Here is a 17,339-nt window from a genome sequence, read left to right on the forward strand (position 1 = left end):
CCAGAAACTCTTCTATAATGTTTTAAGAAGAATGAGGTCAGAGAAAGAATGCCCAATAAAGTTTATCAAAAATAAGGATGGAAAGTTACTCACAAATTCTGAAGACATCATAGAAAGATGGAAACAGTACTTTCAAGAATTATTGGAGGATGCAGGACATGGAAAAAATAGAACCCTAAGACAAGACACACAAGCAAAATAGAAGATCAGAGTAAAGAAATTCATGCAAATGAACTGTTAGCAGCAATAAATAAAATAAAACTGGGCAAATCAGCAGGCCATGACCAAATAACACCAGAAATGGTAAAGAATTTAGGAACGAAAGCAATAAAATTTCTTTTACACCTATTCAATGTTGTATGGAAAAAGAAAATTATTCCCAAAGACTGGGAAGTAGCTATAATAATCCCTATATTTAAGAAAGGAGACAACCACAAATGTGGAAACCACAGAGGAATTTCACTTTTAAGCGTTCCAGGAAAATTATATGCCTGTATTTTAGAAGCGAGGCTTAGGAATCAAATACAGAATACACTAGATGAAATGCAATATGGCTTTTGAAAAAATAGAAGCACACAGGATCTTATCTTCAGTCTTAGACAAATATCAGAGAAAACAATGGAATATGGAAAAGAGAACTACATTCATGTTTTATAGATTTTGAGAAGGCCTTTGACCGAATTCCCAGACACTTAATATGGCAAACATTAAAGAAAAACAATATACAAGATAACTTAATAGCAGCCATACAAAGCCTCTACAAAAGTAACAGAAATTATGTAAGAACCTGTAATAATAGATCAAAAGAATTTGAAACAAATGTAGGAGTAAGGCAAAGCTGCATCCTCAGCCGTCTTTTCTTCATCATAGTAATGGATGAAATTTTAAAGGCATGCCAAACAAAAACAAAAAAGTTCCACCTAGGATACAGGAAACTGAAAGAAACCAGGATTTCACACATGGCTTTTGCAGATGATGTAGTGATTCTAGCAAATACAGCTGATGATCTGCAGTACAATATCAACATTTGGTATGAAGAAACAAAGAAAAGGAATATGACCATAAATATAAATAAAACTAAAACAATGATCATATCTAGAAACCAACAAAAACACATAATAAAAATAGAGAATCATCAACTGGAACAAGTCCACCACTTTAAATACTTGGGATCATATATACAAGAAGATGGTAGACTAGACACAGAAATTAACAACAGGATAAAGGGGGAACAAAGCTATTCTATGCAATGAAAGGCCCACTCCTAGATAAGAAAGAAGTCAACCAGAATACCAAACTGGCAGTGTACCGTTCAGTGTTTCTACCAACATTAACATACAGTTGTGAGTCTTGGTGTTTAACAACAAGAAACACAAATAAACTACAAACAACTGAAATGAAATATCTCAGGAAAGTGGCACAAAAAACAAGACTAGACCGAATAAGAAATCAAACCATAAGAGACAGTCTTCAAGTTGCACCTCTGAATCAATTCATAACACAAGCCCAAATGAGATGGTTTGGACATCTTAATTGAATGGAAGAAGGAAGAATAACAAAAACTGTATACGAAAGCCAGAAAATTGTTTCGATGTTCTTTAGCACACGCAATCACACGTAGCTTGTATGCCATATTGTAACAATGCCGGCGTTTTTCAGCCATAATTTGCCAAGAAATTTCGTGAAAATTTAACGGCAGAAATTTATCACTGTTCACAACAACCACGACAACAATTGTAAAGTTTAAATGAACAGGAACACAGCAGTGATCGTTGATGACAGCGCATCCACTGAACTCTACATAACCGGAATGCACTCGCACACCGTAAGGAAGCAAGAAAGAAATTGTGTAACTCGGAACAGAGAAAATTTCCAGAAACGAAAGTAATAAAAAACTGAGCTTTTTCTAAGCCTTTCTTCAACCGATTCCCGAGCTAGTCGATCTCTGGCACGAGCAGGCAGATTTTCCCTCCCGGAAACTCGGTTTTTTCGTCCTGTAAAACTCAAGAAAATCGATCGTAGTACCCACATTACTTCAGACAGTGGCATATCTTGTTAGGATTAGGTACCAAGAGATGGCAGCACTTGTTTGCCAGCCTCTTCATCGCTGGCTGCTATAATTAGTGAGAGACACGGGCCAGCTATCCCCGATTGACTACCGGTGGAGATTGAACTGCCTACTCAGTCTCCAAAAGCTAGATAGGGTATAAAGGCCTCGCCTACTCCCTATTAGGGAATAAAAAGGCAAAAGTTGATTTTTTTTTTTTTTTTTTTTTTAACTGAGTATCGGTGTAAGACGAGCCCTGTTTTTCAGACCTATTTTCAAAGAAAAAAGTGCATCTCATACGCTGGCAAATATGGTACTTGAAATTGGTGCCTTTCAAGAAATTTGATTTTACTGTTGAGTAATAATTCATGAATATTATTATTACTTACAAAAGCAAATTCTTTTTGTTAGCTATGTAACAAAGCATCTATATTTGCAAGTTTAGTAATCTGGAAAAGTTATATACTTGACAGGCAAGGTGCAAAGAAAAGCTGCTGAAGCAGTTTTTCTTGGTCATATAACCTATAATTATAAGCTGGAATGGAACACTACAGAACAACATGCAGTCTATACTTAAGTTATAACAAAGCAGTAGAAAAAAAGATGCACAGAAAGATGGTTTGGATGTAAAATCAATATGTGTCATGATCTCTCTCCATTTTTAATATTATTCATCATCTACATGGAAATCATTATGAAGGAAAGTGACATTAAACAAGTCTTGCATACGCTCTTCTGAATTTTCTCTTTTCTCTCTCTCTCTCTCTCTCTCTCTACTGTTCTATCTCATCTCATCTTCCTTATACCCTCTTTTACCTTGCGGTGTCGAGGGTCCATTGATCATCGGACCTCACTCCGTTTACAGGATAAGGTGGTCAGCCTTATGCCCCGGTGTATCCTATGGCCTGTAGTGTTGAGTTCTCAAGGCCAGTTTGCCTGCTTTGCGGGATGAAAAACCCCAGAATAAACTGGGGAAAAAACCCTGCTGTCCACGCCCAAGAACTGGCTAACTTGGCTATGGCTGAGGAAGATCCTTCAGCTCCTCACGTCACCGACGGGAATTGAACCTAGGACACTCCTTCCCCAGGCATATGGTTGCGAAGCACATAGCCACTAGGCTAACCGCGTGGACTACTGTTCTATTTAACTTACCGTTCTGCATTAGATTAACTCTGTTGACTGACACATTCTAGAATGCTAATAATGCCAGTATGATCACCTATACTGAATAACTGCTGTAACAAATTTGATGTGAAAATCAGCAATAAAAACAAAAACCAGCCATTATCAACAGAGAACATGTAGAACAAGTAAAATATTTCATCTATTTAAGCACAATTTTTAGTGAAGATGGAAACAAATAACAAAATCCAAGCTAATATGATGAGGGACCAGATTAATAAATTTATATGGAATAAGAGAGAAATAAGCCAAAGTGCTAAATTAGCAGCATTACAAGATAGTTAAAACCAATTTTAACTGAGAGTTGGGTTAGGAAAAAAAAAAATATTTGATCACAGACTAGTGACCAAAGATATAATATCTGAGAAAAAGATTGGGGTGGGGAGGGAAGAGAAGAACATCATAGACAATCATATTTAAAATGAAGATATCAGAAAGAATACTGGCACTATTAGCATTCTAAATTAAATAGAAGTAGAGAGAGAGAAAAGATTAGTAAAAGAAATGTTTGATTCCAGGATTGCTGGAAAAAGTACCAGAGGAACATCAAGCTCTAGGTGGATTGATGTAGTTAGTAAAGTTTTAAAAGACTGAAGAGTGAAATATATTTCACTCTAATGCTTCGGAATATTTCAGTCTAAGATCTGACAGTATCAGACTAGAAGAATAACAGATTAATTTTGAATAAAATTGTTGATAGGAAGTAAGGAATAATATAAACTCAATTGTGTAGCAGTATCATAGTATCTGATACACCTCATGAGGGTAAACATCAAGAATTTATGATGATTGATTACTTTATATGAAGTATGGTACTGTTGTCAGAATAAGCAAGTTTCTGAAATGCATAATCTGGGAAACTGTCTAAACATACATACATACATGCTCACTACTGAAAATACCACTGAGTATTATAATGTTAAGTAAATAATGTAAAATTTTACCTTTATTGGCATATCTTCAGTTGAACAATTTATACCAGCCCTTAATGCATTTTTTACAGCATCAATACCTTCATATCCATAACAAGAAACTTCGATATCTAAATAATAATAACAATAATAATCAAAAAGTAGGAATGATAATCCTTAAGTAATAATCTTTACTTATTTTGAGCATTTTCATAAATAATTATCAAATAATAAATTTCTCCTCTGAATAAACATTTTCCAACAGCCTCCTAACCTTCCTTTTTAATGCACAATGCTCAATGGTCTCTCAGAGTCAAGAAGCCTGATCTCATATAAACTTCTCATTACTCTTCTGACAGGACATGGTTAATGCTTTCTACACAGTCTGCTTACTATATCTGTCAAAACATATTCTCTAGCAAGCTCTGCAGTGTGAAAAACCAAATTTCTGGGAGGGAAAATCCTGCCACTTTCATATGACTGGTTTATTTATCTTCAGCAGGAAAGCCTCTATATATGGCTCTCTATGCACTAAATGGGTTTCAAATCCATGTTCGTTCCAACCAAAGGCACCATTGATATTGACCGCAAAAAAAGAGAGGATCTCAGTAATTTGATTAATATCATCTTCTTCTGAAAGTTGGAATATTACTACTACTACTAGCTGGAATTTTCAAGAAAAGAATGCTACTAAATTTCAAAGAAAATCACAAAACAGTAGTTTTACAAAAAATAAAGCTATGTAAGAAAAACCGAACTACTGTGCGTAAGTAATTAAACTCGCAATATATATCTATGCCATACTTTTTGTTTTGGTCTAGAACAGTGTTTCTCAACCTGTGGTCTGCGACGACGGAAGAGGTGGTCTGCAGTCAGACTTAAATTAATTAAATAAATATATATCTTTTAATTATCCAAACAAAACAAATTAAAATTGAATAAGTAAGTAAAAATTATTGAAATCAAATGGAGACTTAAAAAAACCCAACAAACAGCGTCAGAATGTTCAAAGACGAAAGCAATACAACTATAATGTTGTTCACTTCATCCCTCTTTTATTATTCATCATTCTGCCATGAAATTTGTAGCAGCAGAATGACGAATAATAAAAGAGGGGTGAAGTGAACAACAATATAGTTTTATTGCTTCTGCCTTCCCTTGCTGTTTTGTCAGATTTGAAGTAAACATGTTATCCACATTTCAACCAATTGCTTGTTGTTTATTGATTTTTATTATTGAAGGTTTCCCCATCCTTCAACCAAGGCTCAGTATATCTTCAGAAGTGCTAAGTGATACTTGGACTGGAAGCATCCCATCTCTTAAGTTTGTGCATAGCAAAAACAGGAAAACTTCATTCTATCGGGGAAAATTTGCTACTTCCAGCTATAAAAGATGTGGTGAAAACTATGTTTGGCAACAAGTTACTAAAAGATGTTGATCTGATTCCTCTTTCAAATGACACTGATAATTAATGATATGGCAGGTGACGTAGAATCTCAGTTAATCAAAAGAGTTAAGAAGAGCCCTTATTATGCGTTACAAATAGACGAGACTGATGTTACATATGATGTGCAGTTAATATGCTACTTAAGATATGTGCATGATAACAACATTCATGATGATATTCTGTTTTGTAGAACTTTGCCATCCCGAACAACTGGAGAAGAAATTTCACACTCTCAATAATTACATAATACACAAAGGGATCCAGTGGAAAAAATGTATAAGCTTCTGTTCGGATGGAGCGCGTGCCCTTACAGGCAGACAGGCATAGTGGGGTTGTTTCTATGGTCGAGGAAGTAGCTCCGGATATGAATTGGGTACATTGTTTCATACACAGGTGGCATTCCTTAGCCTCCAAAGGAATGCCACCAGAATTTAAAACTGTGCTATACAATGCTATGAAGCTAGTTAATTTTATTAAAGCTTGACTGTTAAATAACAGGTTATTGTACTCTGCGATGAAATGGGCAGTGAATATATACAACTTTTGCTTCATTCTGAAATTTGCTGGCTTTCCAGGGACAAAGTACTAACAAGGTTATTTCAATTAGGGCATGAAGTTTTATTATTTGTAAACAAACATAATTCCGATTTTGCATCACTCCTTTTTGATGAAGCATGGTTATCAACACTATCCTATATCTTTCAGACATTTTTTTGAAATTAAATGAACTAAATCTCTCCCTTCCAGGAAATTCTTTAACTGTTCTTGATGGCTATGACAAAATAAAGGCATTCGAGAAAAAACTGGTTTTATGGATTAATTATGTAAAAGACAGACAATTTGCACCTTTTCCAACATTGGAATCTTTTTTAGTGCAAAATGATATTTTTGTTGATTCTGAGTTTCTGGAAAGGGTTTTGTGACCACCTCAAAAATCTGAAATGGAATTTTGAAACATATTTTCTGAATAACTTTTATAAGAGATTTCTGTGGGTGATCCATTTCAGGCTTGCAGCCATAAAAACGACCTTTCGTTATCAAAAAAAGAGCAGTTAACTGAACTTTCAAGTGACAATGGACTTAAAATGCAATGCCGTGATCTTGGTTTGGCTCGATTTTCGATCTCGCCTTCAGTGAGAAGTGAATTTCCCGAATTATCTGAAGCAGCATTGAAAATCGTCATGCAGTTTTCTATAACCCATCTTTGTGAGAAAGGATTTTCACCACTCCTTCAAATAAAAACAAAATACAGAAATCGTCTTAGTGTGTGTGTGTGTGTGTGTGTGTGTGTGTGTGTGTGTGTGCCGATCTTCAACTGAAGTTGACCGATATTGAGCCAGATATCCAGCAACTCTGCAAGGGCCGAGAAGCTCAACCATCTCATTAAAAGTAAGTAGTAACATAATTATATCATATTATTTATTTGTTTAATAAAAATTAAAACTCTGTTCAATGATGATACACTTTTAATCGTTTACTTCCAATTTAATTAATTATGTTTACATATGTATTCAAAACATGCTTTTAGATTTATTATGTTATAAATGGCACAGTTTTTCCATAATGTTGGTAATTCCTACATAGGTTTTTAAAAAAAATTACAAAAAGTCAAAACGACATATAGGGAAATAAATTAAAAACACTATGTTTATTTTTGAAGTAAAACTTTAATTTCAACATTCTAAAATGTTATTTTTCTTGCTTTTCTGTTTGCAAAATTGTCAATGGCATTGTCAAAGTCTATTTCACCACTCAGTTGCTGTTTTACAGACAGTATGGCAAGATGTCTTAAATGCCAAAAAAGTGCCACCTGTGGCAGACCCCCCCCCCCAAGCTATGCCCCTGTAACTTAGTGATCCGTAGAATTGTTTTAGGCATTTTACTGGTACTTGGGCTTAGAAAGGTTGAGAAACGCTGGTCTAGAATAATAATTGGCTTCAAGCTGACCTATCTAATCAAAGAACTCCTCTGCTTCCTTTCCGGATATATTCCATATGATCACAGGTATAACTAAATTGCACTGACCAATTTTCTATTTTGAAATTTGCTAATTGAAACTGCCTCCCATCTGTGAATCTTATCGTTGTGTTTAGTATTAAATATTATAGCTACCAGATATTCAAATTTTACCAGATCAGCTATATAGCTTATTAATATAATACACCATTAAAGGAAAAAGCAATAATAATAATATAGTTTAAAAAAATGTAAGCATACAAAACATACCTGCTCGAATCTTAACCGCCTGGGGTGTTAATCTTCGCTTAATATTACTAAGCAGGATTTCTTTTGTATTTTCATCTAGCCCACATTCATCTAAAGTAGCAGGATCACTAAAATAAACATGTCATAAGGATATTATATGATTTATTTTAAAGTTAAATCCATAAACCGCACAGAATCAAACATTATCTGTTTAAAGTTTACACTTATTTTTAATTGATTTTCCTATAATATCAATTAATAAAGAAATTTATAAAAATAATATAATTATTCCTAAAATGAAGGCATAATTAGGCTTACTTCACTGCAACTTTGAATACATCATATGAACTAGCTTGTTTTTTATATTTTTCATCAAAGTGCCAAGCAGTTTTCTTATACAGTTCTTCTAACTGCTCATCAGTTTCATACTTCAATATTTCTGCAACATGGCGCAATATACTGTTTACCTAAAATGAGATTTCGTCAGTAAAAGTTTTCTTAAAATATTTGTATATAAGTAAAAAAATAAGAAATATATAACACACTGACAAAAAAGCACGGAAAAGTCGCACGAATAACATTCATTACATTAGATTAGATACCACTTCCAACATTTTTTTTTAAATGCTGTTCATTATGTTCTGCACATAAAGGACAGGGCAGGCAAAGTCAGAGAACTTTCAGCTGAAATACCCTTATAAAAGTAGTTCACTAGTGGAATTCAAGCATGGGTCTTTCCAACTAAAGGATGTCAATACCAACTCAGCAATGCAGGCTCCTTTTGTGCTCAATGGCCTAGTCATTGCTTAGAGCATGTTTCAACATAGATGTGCATGAAGTCAAACATACAAGAAATAAGAAAAAGACCAATTATATTATTGCTGACACTGATAGCTTCTAGCTAGTCCAAGATACACAAGTGTACAGAGGTTCTGAAATAGTGATTGTCACAAAGAAAAATATTTAAGAAAGTTTTAAAATGAATCAAAGATAACAGTTTTCCTACTGAACTGCAGGCTTAAATATACTATTTGAGAAAATTTGCATGCATACAAAGCTTGAACCTTAAAAGTAAAATGGCAAAAACTGAAGATAATATTGATTAAACGAATAAATATGGTAAAGTTAACAGCAGGACAGAAAAAATGAGAATTCTGTCAAGGATTTGAAAAGTCAACCTATTTAAAGAAAAGTATTGTTTAAAAAAGAATATTCTGGAAATGTTCAGTAATTATTTTGAAAAATTACAATTACTTAATTAATTGACCAGTAAAACAGTGGAAGAAAATATCCAGAAAGAATGCAGTACTGGAAAAAATATTGGAATAGAGAAGCATACTATATATTTAATATGCAAATATAAAAATTTTTATAGTACCTACACTACAGACTTGGTAAGAAGATCAAGAATTTACTTAAAATGAGATCATCAGTTAAAAAAAAATAATAAATAAAAAATAAAATAAATAAAAGTTACCCTAATGTTTGTATGTAAGAAGACAAATAAGAAATATAATACAGCTTCAAAAAAGAAATGCAACCATGGAAAAGCAGCATAGACTTTACACCAGCTTTCAGCTACTACTTTCAGGACTGGAGTAAAGCTCTAACATCTATAAAGAAAAATAAAACTGACTGAGACTTAGAGAAATTTCCTTAATGCATGCTCCATGTTAGATTATATAAGCACATTGATTAGACCAAGGACAATTGCTCAAGATATACTTGAGGAAGAGCGTGCAAGCCAAATAATGTCAAATTTTCACTTTAAGACAAATAGCTGTAAAATGAGAATATAAAAAGATCTGCATAACAAACATACAGAGCAATATAAACTTCTACCTTAGATTGTAGGTTAGCAGTTAAAATTCATGTTGTATAAAAAAAGTTATTTTGAAATTAACTTAGAAAATAAGCCATTATTTCTGCTTATTTTTCATTTATATGGATCACATATTAAAAAATATATTAAAATCAGTGCCATTACAACATTATCTCTGCTTATTTCATTTCCTCTACTTCTGTTCTTTGAGACTAGAGCAGATGAAATTAAACAAAAGTTGATTTATGTTTAAAGTGGAACTATTATTGGTCTGGATCAGCAGCTGCTTGTATTTTTGCATTCTTAGAGGAAAGTGAAAAAAATTATAGTGACTAGTATGGTGGAACGGCACTCAAGAAAATGCATACAGAAAAGCATAGGACAGAAACAGAACAGCGAGCAAGTGAATGTAATGAGTCAGAGAGTTTGGGATTTATATAATGTTTGTAGTGTTAAATGAGAAGTAGTATCCTGACTAACAGAAAGGATTTTTATTTATTTATTTATTTTTTTTTTGAGTTTGACAAGGCTAGGATGGTAATGTGTTTTACCATCATAATGTGAAATTTGTTCTAAAAAGTGCTGCAGGTGGAAACATGCCAAAGGAGGCTCTCACCAATGAAATTTAATCTTATTCATACATCTGATTATAATGGAAAATAAAGTGACATCTTCTTCACAAGAAATAAGGACTATTTTGGGTAGCAATGATTATGGAAGAACATTATGGATAGGATTTGAGGTTAGTGATAAAAGTGGTACTCCAGCACTGCCATGGCTATTGACGATCTTCATGATATTTGAAAGAAGAAATGAAGTGAGAATAATGGAAGGTAGTGTGATGGCTATCTTTTTTTTTTTTTTTTGTTTGTGTGTGTGGGGGGGTAGCCCCCTGCAATCATAGAAAAACTCTCGCGCCTGTCTACTTTCTCTGAATACACCACTTATGTTCTATTCTTAGAGCAATATCCTCATATCCTTCTCTGTCAGCAAGGTCTCGACATTGGCAATAACTTCAGGTCCGACTGCATCTACCATTGCTAAGAATTTCTCATCTTTATTCTTGATACTTCTGGCATTAGTATATATGCAAGTTGATCAGCATTCAGATGCTTCTTGACACATGGTAAGCAAACCTCTAAATCATCATATGATCAAATTTTTTCATGTGCCTTCCCATTCATATAAAGTTGTAGACCCATACTACATTAGTATCATGAGTGAGATAAGAATATTTCTATTTTTATCAATTTTTTTTTTGTAATTATTTTTTTTTTCTTTTTTTGACAATGACATTCATCTGCCACCTAAACATGATCACAAAGAGATGCAAGTTTGAATTCACAGCTGGAGTCTGTTGGTTGGCAGGCAGATATGCTAATTGGTCAGCCAACTGGGCCAGCTGAAAATGTTAAGAGCAACCATAGTGTCCAAAGGTGGACAATGTTGGCTAAATCTACTATGAAGCAAGAATGGCAGACTGACATAGGTGGAACTCCAGTTAACAAAGAAGTTGGCTGTTGACAATCTTCTCCATGATTTTCTTCACCAGAGAGAAATGAAGAGAGAGTAATAGAGGATTTCATGTTGTCATTAGCAGACAATATGAAAGACTGTATAGATAATATAGGATGAGTACTAATTGTGATGTACAAATTTTGTGCATAAGTAGAGAGTGAAGAGGATAATATTAACCAGAAGACTTGTTAGTATCCAAAGCCATTACGGATTCTTCTTCTGCCTTTGCATTGTGATGAAAGATTAGAGGAGACATAGTGAGCCATTCTTGGTATAACAGGTGTGGAGTAAGAATATACAGTTAATTATACATTCCCGAGGAATGAAATTGTATAAATGACTACATATTCTTGGCTCATACCGCTTCATCCAAGTTGTGTATGGATGAACAAGCAGAAACTGTGACTACCTATATAAAAGTTGGAGAAGAAGAAGAATGGTGCCAAGCATTCAGCCTTATCTGTATGCATCATGCTATAACAATATTATCTGGATGTGAGAGAAGTGGAAAGGTGTAAGCATAAAAGTTGAAGCCAAATAGTCTTGGCAAGAGAACAAAAGATTCATGTGCCATTTGAACAAGAAGCTACTGTCTTCATCGTCCCATCTAGCAACAATAAAGTGCTAAAGGATATGAGACAGTGCCTGGTTGAAGATGTATCCACAGTATGTTTCAAAAGAAAACAGATTAAAAGCAAAGATCAAAGGTGCTGGGAAGATGGTGAATATCATCTGATAAGTAGATGGATGATTTGTGTACAATCATTACTAACAGTAAATCCTTCAACATTTTTTCCAGTGAAATTAGAGAAGGAAAGCCAATTTCAGTTGTATACTTGCCAAAAAAGATGGCATCACTTTCAGTGTTTGAAACAAAAAATCCAGCTTTAGAGATAAATAACAAAAGAAGGCTGAATGTTTATCAAAATTTGGAGTGCAATAAAGACAGCAAACGAACCACAAGGAAATTTTGAACTAGAGCAGATCAAAAAGATGAGATTCTAGGTTTGGCATTCTCTGACACATGGGATATTAGATCCAATGATTGCAGAAACATATGTTATATAACATATAAAATTATATAGGGTAGTTCAGTCAGTTCTAGTGGATGTAAGAAGTTTTTTCACTTGGTTAAAACTATAAATTATGTATTTAGTTTAATCCTTTATCCAAGTGTAAGCAAATAAAATTTGCACCTGAAGTATCTTCAGGACTGAGGCAACTCAGAAAAGGTGGTATAAGTTCTCATCACTTGCCTTAGTATCTTCCATAATTCAAAGCACATTCTCCTTGCGGACATGTATAATGCTATGTATTTAGGGAAGGGCCACTATCCAGACCGGTTTTGACCTTTATTGCGGTCTCATCAGTGAGAGCCAGATCCAGTGGTGGTGATACCAAGGTGGAAGTAATGGAGAAGTCATATTTATCTATATACTCCTATTTTTACCTATCTCAATAAAGGTCGAAACTGGTCTGGGTAGTGGCCCTTCCCTTAATGCATAGCATTATACATGTCCGCAAGGAAATGTGCTTTGCATTATGGGAAATACTAAGGCAAGTGATGAGAACTTATACCACCTTTTCCATGAGTTGCCCCAGTCCTGAAGATACTTCAGGTGCAAACTTGGTTTGCTTACACTTGGATAAAGGATTAAACTAAATATATAATTTATAGTTCTAGTGGAGTATAGTTGCCAAGATTGCCAGTTAAGACTCAATGAGAAATAACAGGTCTAATTTAGAAACCTGTAAGTGTGGTGTACATTTATTTTTAAGGTTAAGAATGTCAGTGAAATAGATATAAAAGTGGATTTTTCTCTCTCTCTCAGTGTGTGTGTGTGTGTGTGTGTTGTTATTTGTGATTTTAATTTATTGCTTTTTGGGTGAATTTTTGTTGTTTTATGTTTTTTTCCCCCTGCTATTTTTTGCAATCCCTTCCCCCCCATCTACTGCATTACTGTATTTATGATGTCTTTCATGGTTAGTGAAGTACAGCCAATTTTCTGTTATTTCATGGCCTCAACAGTGTCCTCTAGAGAGTGATATAAATGAACTTCTAAGTAGCAACAGTAACAAGAATATCAGAAAGCCTCCTGAATATATTACATCATCTGCATTCTACTCCTGAATACATTATCTGATAGTAATGTATTCAGGAGGAGAATGCATCTTCAAAACAGTTTCCAGAGCTGGCCTGGAAAGCCTTTACTGTTGCATCCTTGAATATAGGTGGCAGACAATAACGCCTACAATGTGTCTGACATGGCTTGCACTGAAGGCCAAACATGGCGAGAACTATTTCTGGTTTCCAATAAATTAATCAGAAATCTCACAGAAACAATTAAGTTTCAATGAAGGCAATTACTTGACTATATGCACCAATGAGACATATGCATAAGAAAAAAAAGTTGAAGGTCAGAAATAAATGTTGTAACAAATGTTGCTATGAAAATCAACAACAAAAGACAAAAACTATGAAAATAGTCAGGTTGGTTATAAGGTGAACATATACACTACTTGGAAAGAAGTCAATGGATCCCCCATTGACAAGGTGCATCATGCCATTGTTGTATTCCTCTTTTCTTATTTTTATTTCTTTTATTTATCTTCTATTTTTTCAAACTACGTTCTTACTCAAATATTCTACTTTTAACTAAGCATACACACACATTTAAAACTTATTGCAGCCTCCGAGCTTCTATTTGGCTCAATCACTATCATCAAATAGCACACGTGGTTCAAACAATAAGGGATTGCTGTAAGGGGGGGGGGCACCAATTCGTTTATCTTAAACTAGAGTTAATTTCCTTTCGAATGCAGGGAAAATTTATTTCATACTGTGCCACCGTGCATCGTAGACATTTAGACAGAGTAACATCAAGAAATTATTCCCCAGCTAGGCATACTATAATAATGATCTAAACACTTGCTTAATTCTCTCAATTCATTTATACTTTACTATTCATTGCAGCCGTAGCCCATATTACTTTAAATATCTCCCCGCCTTGGTTTGCATTTGAATGAGCAGTGCAATGGAAAGAAATCTGGCAATTCCATGGTTTAAATTAACAAAGAATATTTAATTGGTCAAGTTCAAATATTACACAATAAAGAATTATTTCTGGCATACTTTGACTACACAAATAATTGAGAATTCTCAGCTTAATTACACTATACCTCCCACTGCATGTAAGGGATTAATTTAAAAACACACGATCCTTCACATATTTCTTTCCTTAAAGGAACTCATATTAATCACAACAAATATATCATTTCTAATGTTTCACATACGCCTTCAAATTTCACTTAAAAGTCTCTCTAATTCCTATAGATAATTTCTCAAGTTCTTTCACTTATAAAGCTTCAACTTAGATAGTTCCTTCCATAAGAAACACAAATTCTTCGGGCACAATTATTCAAAATTAACAAAGGGCTCTCTTACCTGGGACTTGGGCTTTCTCATGTGCTTCTTGATGGCACTTTCTTTTGTCTGGTTCTCTTTAGGTGTCATCAAATCGATTTGGCATCAGTCTTGGGGATGGCCCATCTCTTGAGGAAGCTATAGAGTTGACTCGCCGCTCACTCAGCTCGGCATGGTTAGAGGTTCACCGATACAACCTTTGCTGGATCAGGAACACATCTACGCTTGACTATACAATGACCACTGGTTCTCTATGGCTGCTTCCACAAGACCTCCCGACCTTCCTACGTCTCCGATCATGACACAATGAGACTACCAGATGAAAGATATCTAAGAGAGAGAGCATTTAAGTCGCTGCAACCGGTTTTATATTCCCTGCTTTCTTCATTCTTTCTACGTCGCTGCTTGGCTCACTGCGCATGGCAGCTTACTTCTTTGCAACAACTAGCGCCAATATGTACTCTGGTGTCGAGTTTCTGATGATTCGGCAGTTTCTGCCCGACACATATGCATAGCTCCAGGCTATCTCCTTTCTAAGCTGATTATTTCCTCTTGCCTTTGTGCACAATATTTTACAGAATTCACAATTATATTTTAATAAATTAACAAAACATATCATATAATTTAGTAACTTGACAATTCTTTATACAGTTTAAAAAATACATGGATAAGTAAATATCTACAAAATTATTCTGATATGCCATTTGGCAATGGGAATGTCAAATCTTGTTAAACCCTGAATGAAATACTAAAAGTTATAATTTCTTTTCATTCAGAGTTTAACACCATGTAACAAGTTACATGTTTGCAGCCAGTATAAATTGGAGGAATATGATGCTCTCAAGTCAGTGCAACTGTGTCCAGGTAAAATGGCTGCAAGAAGGGAACTTCTTTCAAACTCCTGGATGGAGTTTGAAAGAAGTGTTGTTATAGGATGATGCCATGTTGCAGGCCTATCTGTTCGACAAACTATTGACAAATTGAGTCATCCCAGGTCAACAACCAGTCATACCATACTGAGATGGAAGCGAAGAGAGTCAATGCTACCTGCAGTGGACAACCCACAACACTCACTAAACGTGACCATAGGGTGCAACGAGGGACAATATGTAAAAACCGCCATTCGTCGGCCAACACATTGAATGCAAAGTTCCAGGAATCAACTGAATACAAATCTGCACAAAAACATTCAGAACAAGGTTCACAACATTGGGTTTCCATGATAGGACCTCAATATGCAAGCCCCCCACCCCCACATTACCCAAACCAGGATGCAGTGTCGTCATCAATGGTGCAAAGAGCGTGTACAGCAGGACATGGAAATTTGGAAAGCTGTGTGTTTTGGAGCAACGAATCACACTACACCCGCTACCAAGCAGATGGATAGGTTGTGGCAGATGCCTGGTGAACATCTCTTACCAGAATGTATAACCTCAACCATGAAATGAAATCAAAGGTGGTGGTGTGATGCTATGGTCCTGTTTCTCCTGGTTTGGCTTTGGACCTCTGAAGATGTATCTGAATATTCTGGACAATGCAAGCTTCCTACTTTGTGATGTTTCTATGGAACTGACCATTGACACTGTGCCATAAGGCTGCTGCTGTAACTGTGTGGTTTGTGGATGTGAACATCTCCACACTTGACTGGCCTCCACAAAGCCCTGATCTCAACCCTACTGAACATCTGTGGGATGAACTGAAGCATTGAGAAGCGAGGTCAAGGGATGTCTGCCCCACAAAAGTCCAGAACATCATTACATACCTACAGGAAGAATGATCCAAAATTCCTACTGATCACTATCGTACACTTGTGGAAAGTATGTCCCATAGGATTGCTGCAATCACTGCAGCAAAAAGAGGTCCTACATCTTATTAAGGTGGATGCCATGGCTGGTTTGTTCATCACACTATGGTGTCTGTTGACTTCTTTCCAAGAGATGTATCTGTAGAGTGCATATTCTCTGCCAGCATACATATTGTGCAGGATGAAAAACACTGTCTTCTATAAGACTAGCTAACTCACTTTTTCAGTAAAGGTGATTTACTCTTCTCATGCTACAATGGGAATTAAATCCAAATCTTCCTAACCAAAGGAAATTGTAGCTATCAACTCTGCTTTATGGAGGCACTGAAAATAGTCAGAAAAACAAACATCAAAGCATTCTCAGTGGTGAACTTAAAGAACACACACACAATATATATATATACCTATTCACAAATTTCAATAAAAATACAAATGTGATATAGAAGTTAAGAGAATAAGATATGGAAATGGATAACAGAGCCTCTGTAGCTCAGCAGTAATGATGATGCCTCAGCTGGAAAGACCTGGACTTGAATCCTGTTTAGGAAATTAAGAATCTTTTTTATAAAGAGCTTTTCAGCTAAATGAATATGACAGATGATCTCACAAAAGGGTATCAGGATTTTTGTACCTGGAAGTTCAGGTTTTGTACCCTATGTGAATGAGGCAGTGAAACACTACCACAAAAAGTTATGAGCTCAATTAAAGTGCTTGGCGAAGTGCTTTGCTCTGAAGAGACCCATCAAAAGCTGTCTGCAAAAAAACCATACTAATGCAATTTAATTCCAAATAGCATACTTTTGGAAGAGAGAGAGACATCTTCTCCACAACAAATCTTGTGTTGTACTAAAGTATGAGTATCAACTGAAATAAGTTTTGAAAAGAATGCAGAATATACCACAGTAATACTTTAAATAATATGTCCTATAGAGTATTCTTTCACCTGACACAGTTGGGATTTGACACTACAGCTCAGAAA

General features: G+C 35.0%; 1 protein-coding gene across 2 annotated transcripts in view; it reads right to left on the bottom strand.

Annotated features, from left to right (window-relative positions):
• The window catches only part of eIF2alpha (eukaryotic translation initiation factor 2 subunit alpha), an 83,866-nt gene that overhangs the window by 36,579 nt on the left and 29,948 nt on the right, over positions 1-17,339 (bottom strand). For both annotated transcript variants that reach the window (XM_090391188.1, XM_090391189.1), the window contains exons 4-6: positions 8,111-8,259; positions 7,814-7,920; positions 4,174-4,271 (exon numbers count right to left, since the gene is read on the bottom strand). In XM_090391188.1, coding sequence (XP_090247314.1) covers positions 4,174-4,271; positions 7,814-7,920; positions 8,111-8,259 — 354 coding nt within the window. The remainder of the gene's footprint in view (positions 1-4,173; positions 4,272-7,813; positions 7,921-8,110; positions 8,260-17,339) is intronic.

The sequence above is a fragment of the Typopeltis vanoorti genome, chromosome 4 (genome assembly GCF_054136105.1).
Source record: "Typopeltis vanoorti isolate ZY-2024b chromosome 4, IOZ_Tvanoo_1.0, whole genome shotgun sequence".
NCBI lineage: Eukaryota > Metazoa > Arthropoda > Arachnida > Uropygi > Thelyphonidae > Typopeltis > Typopeltis vanoorti.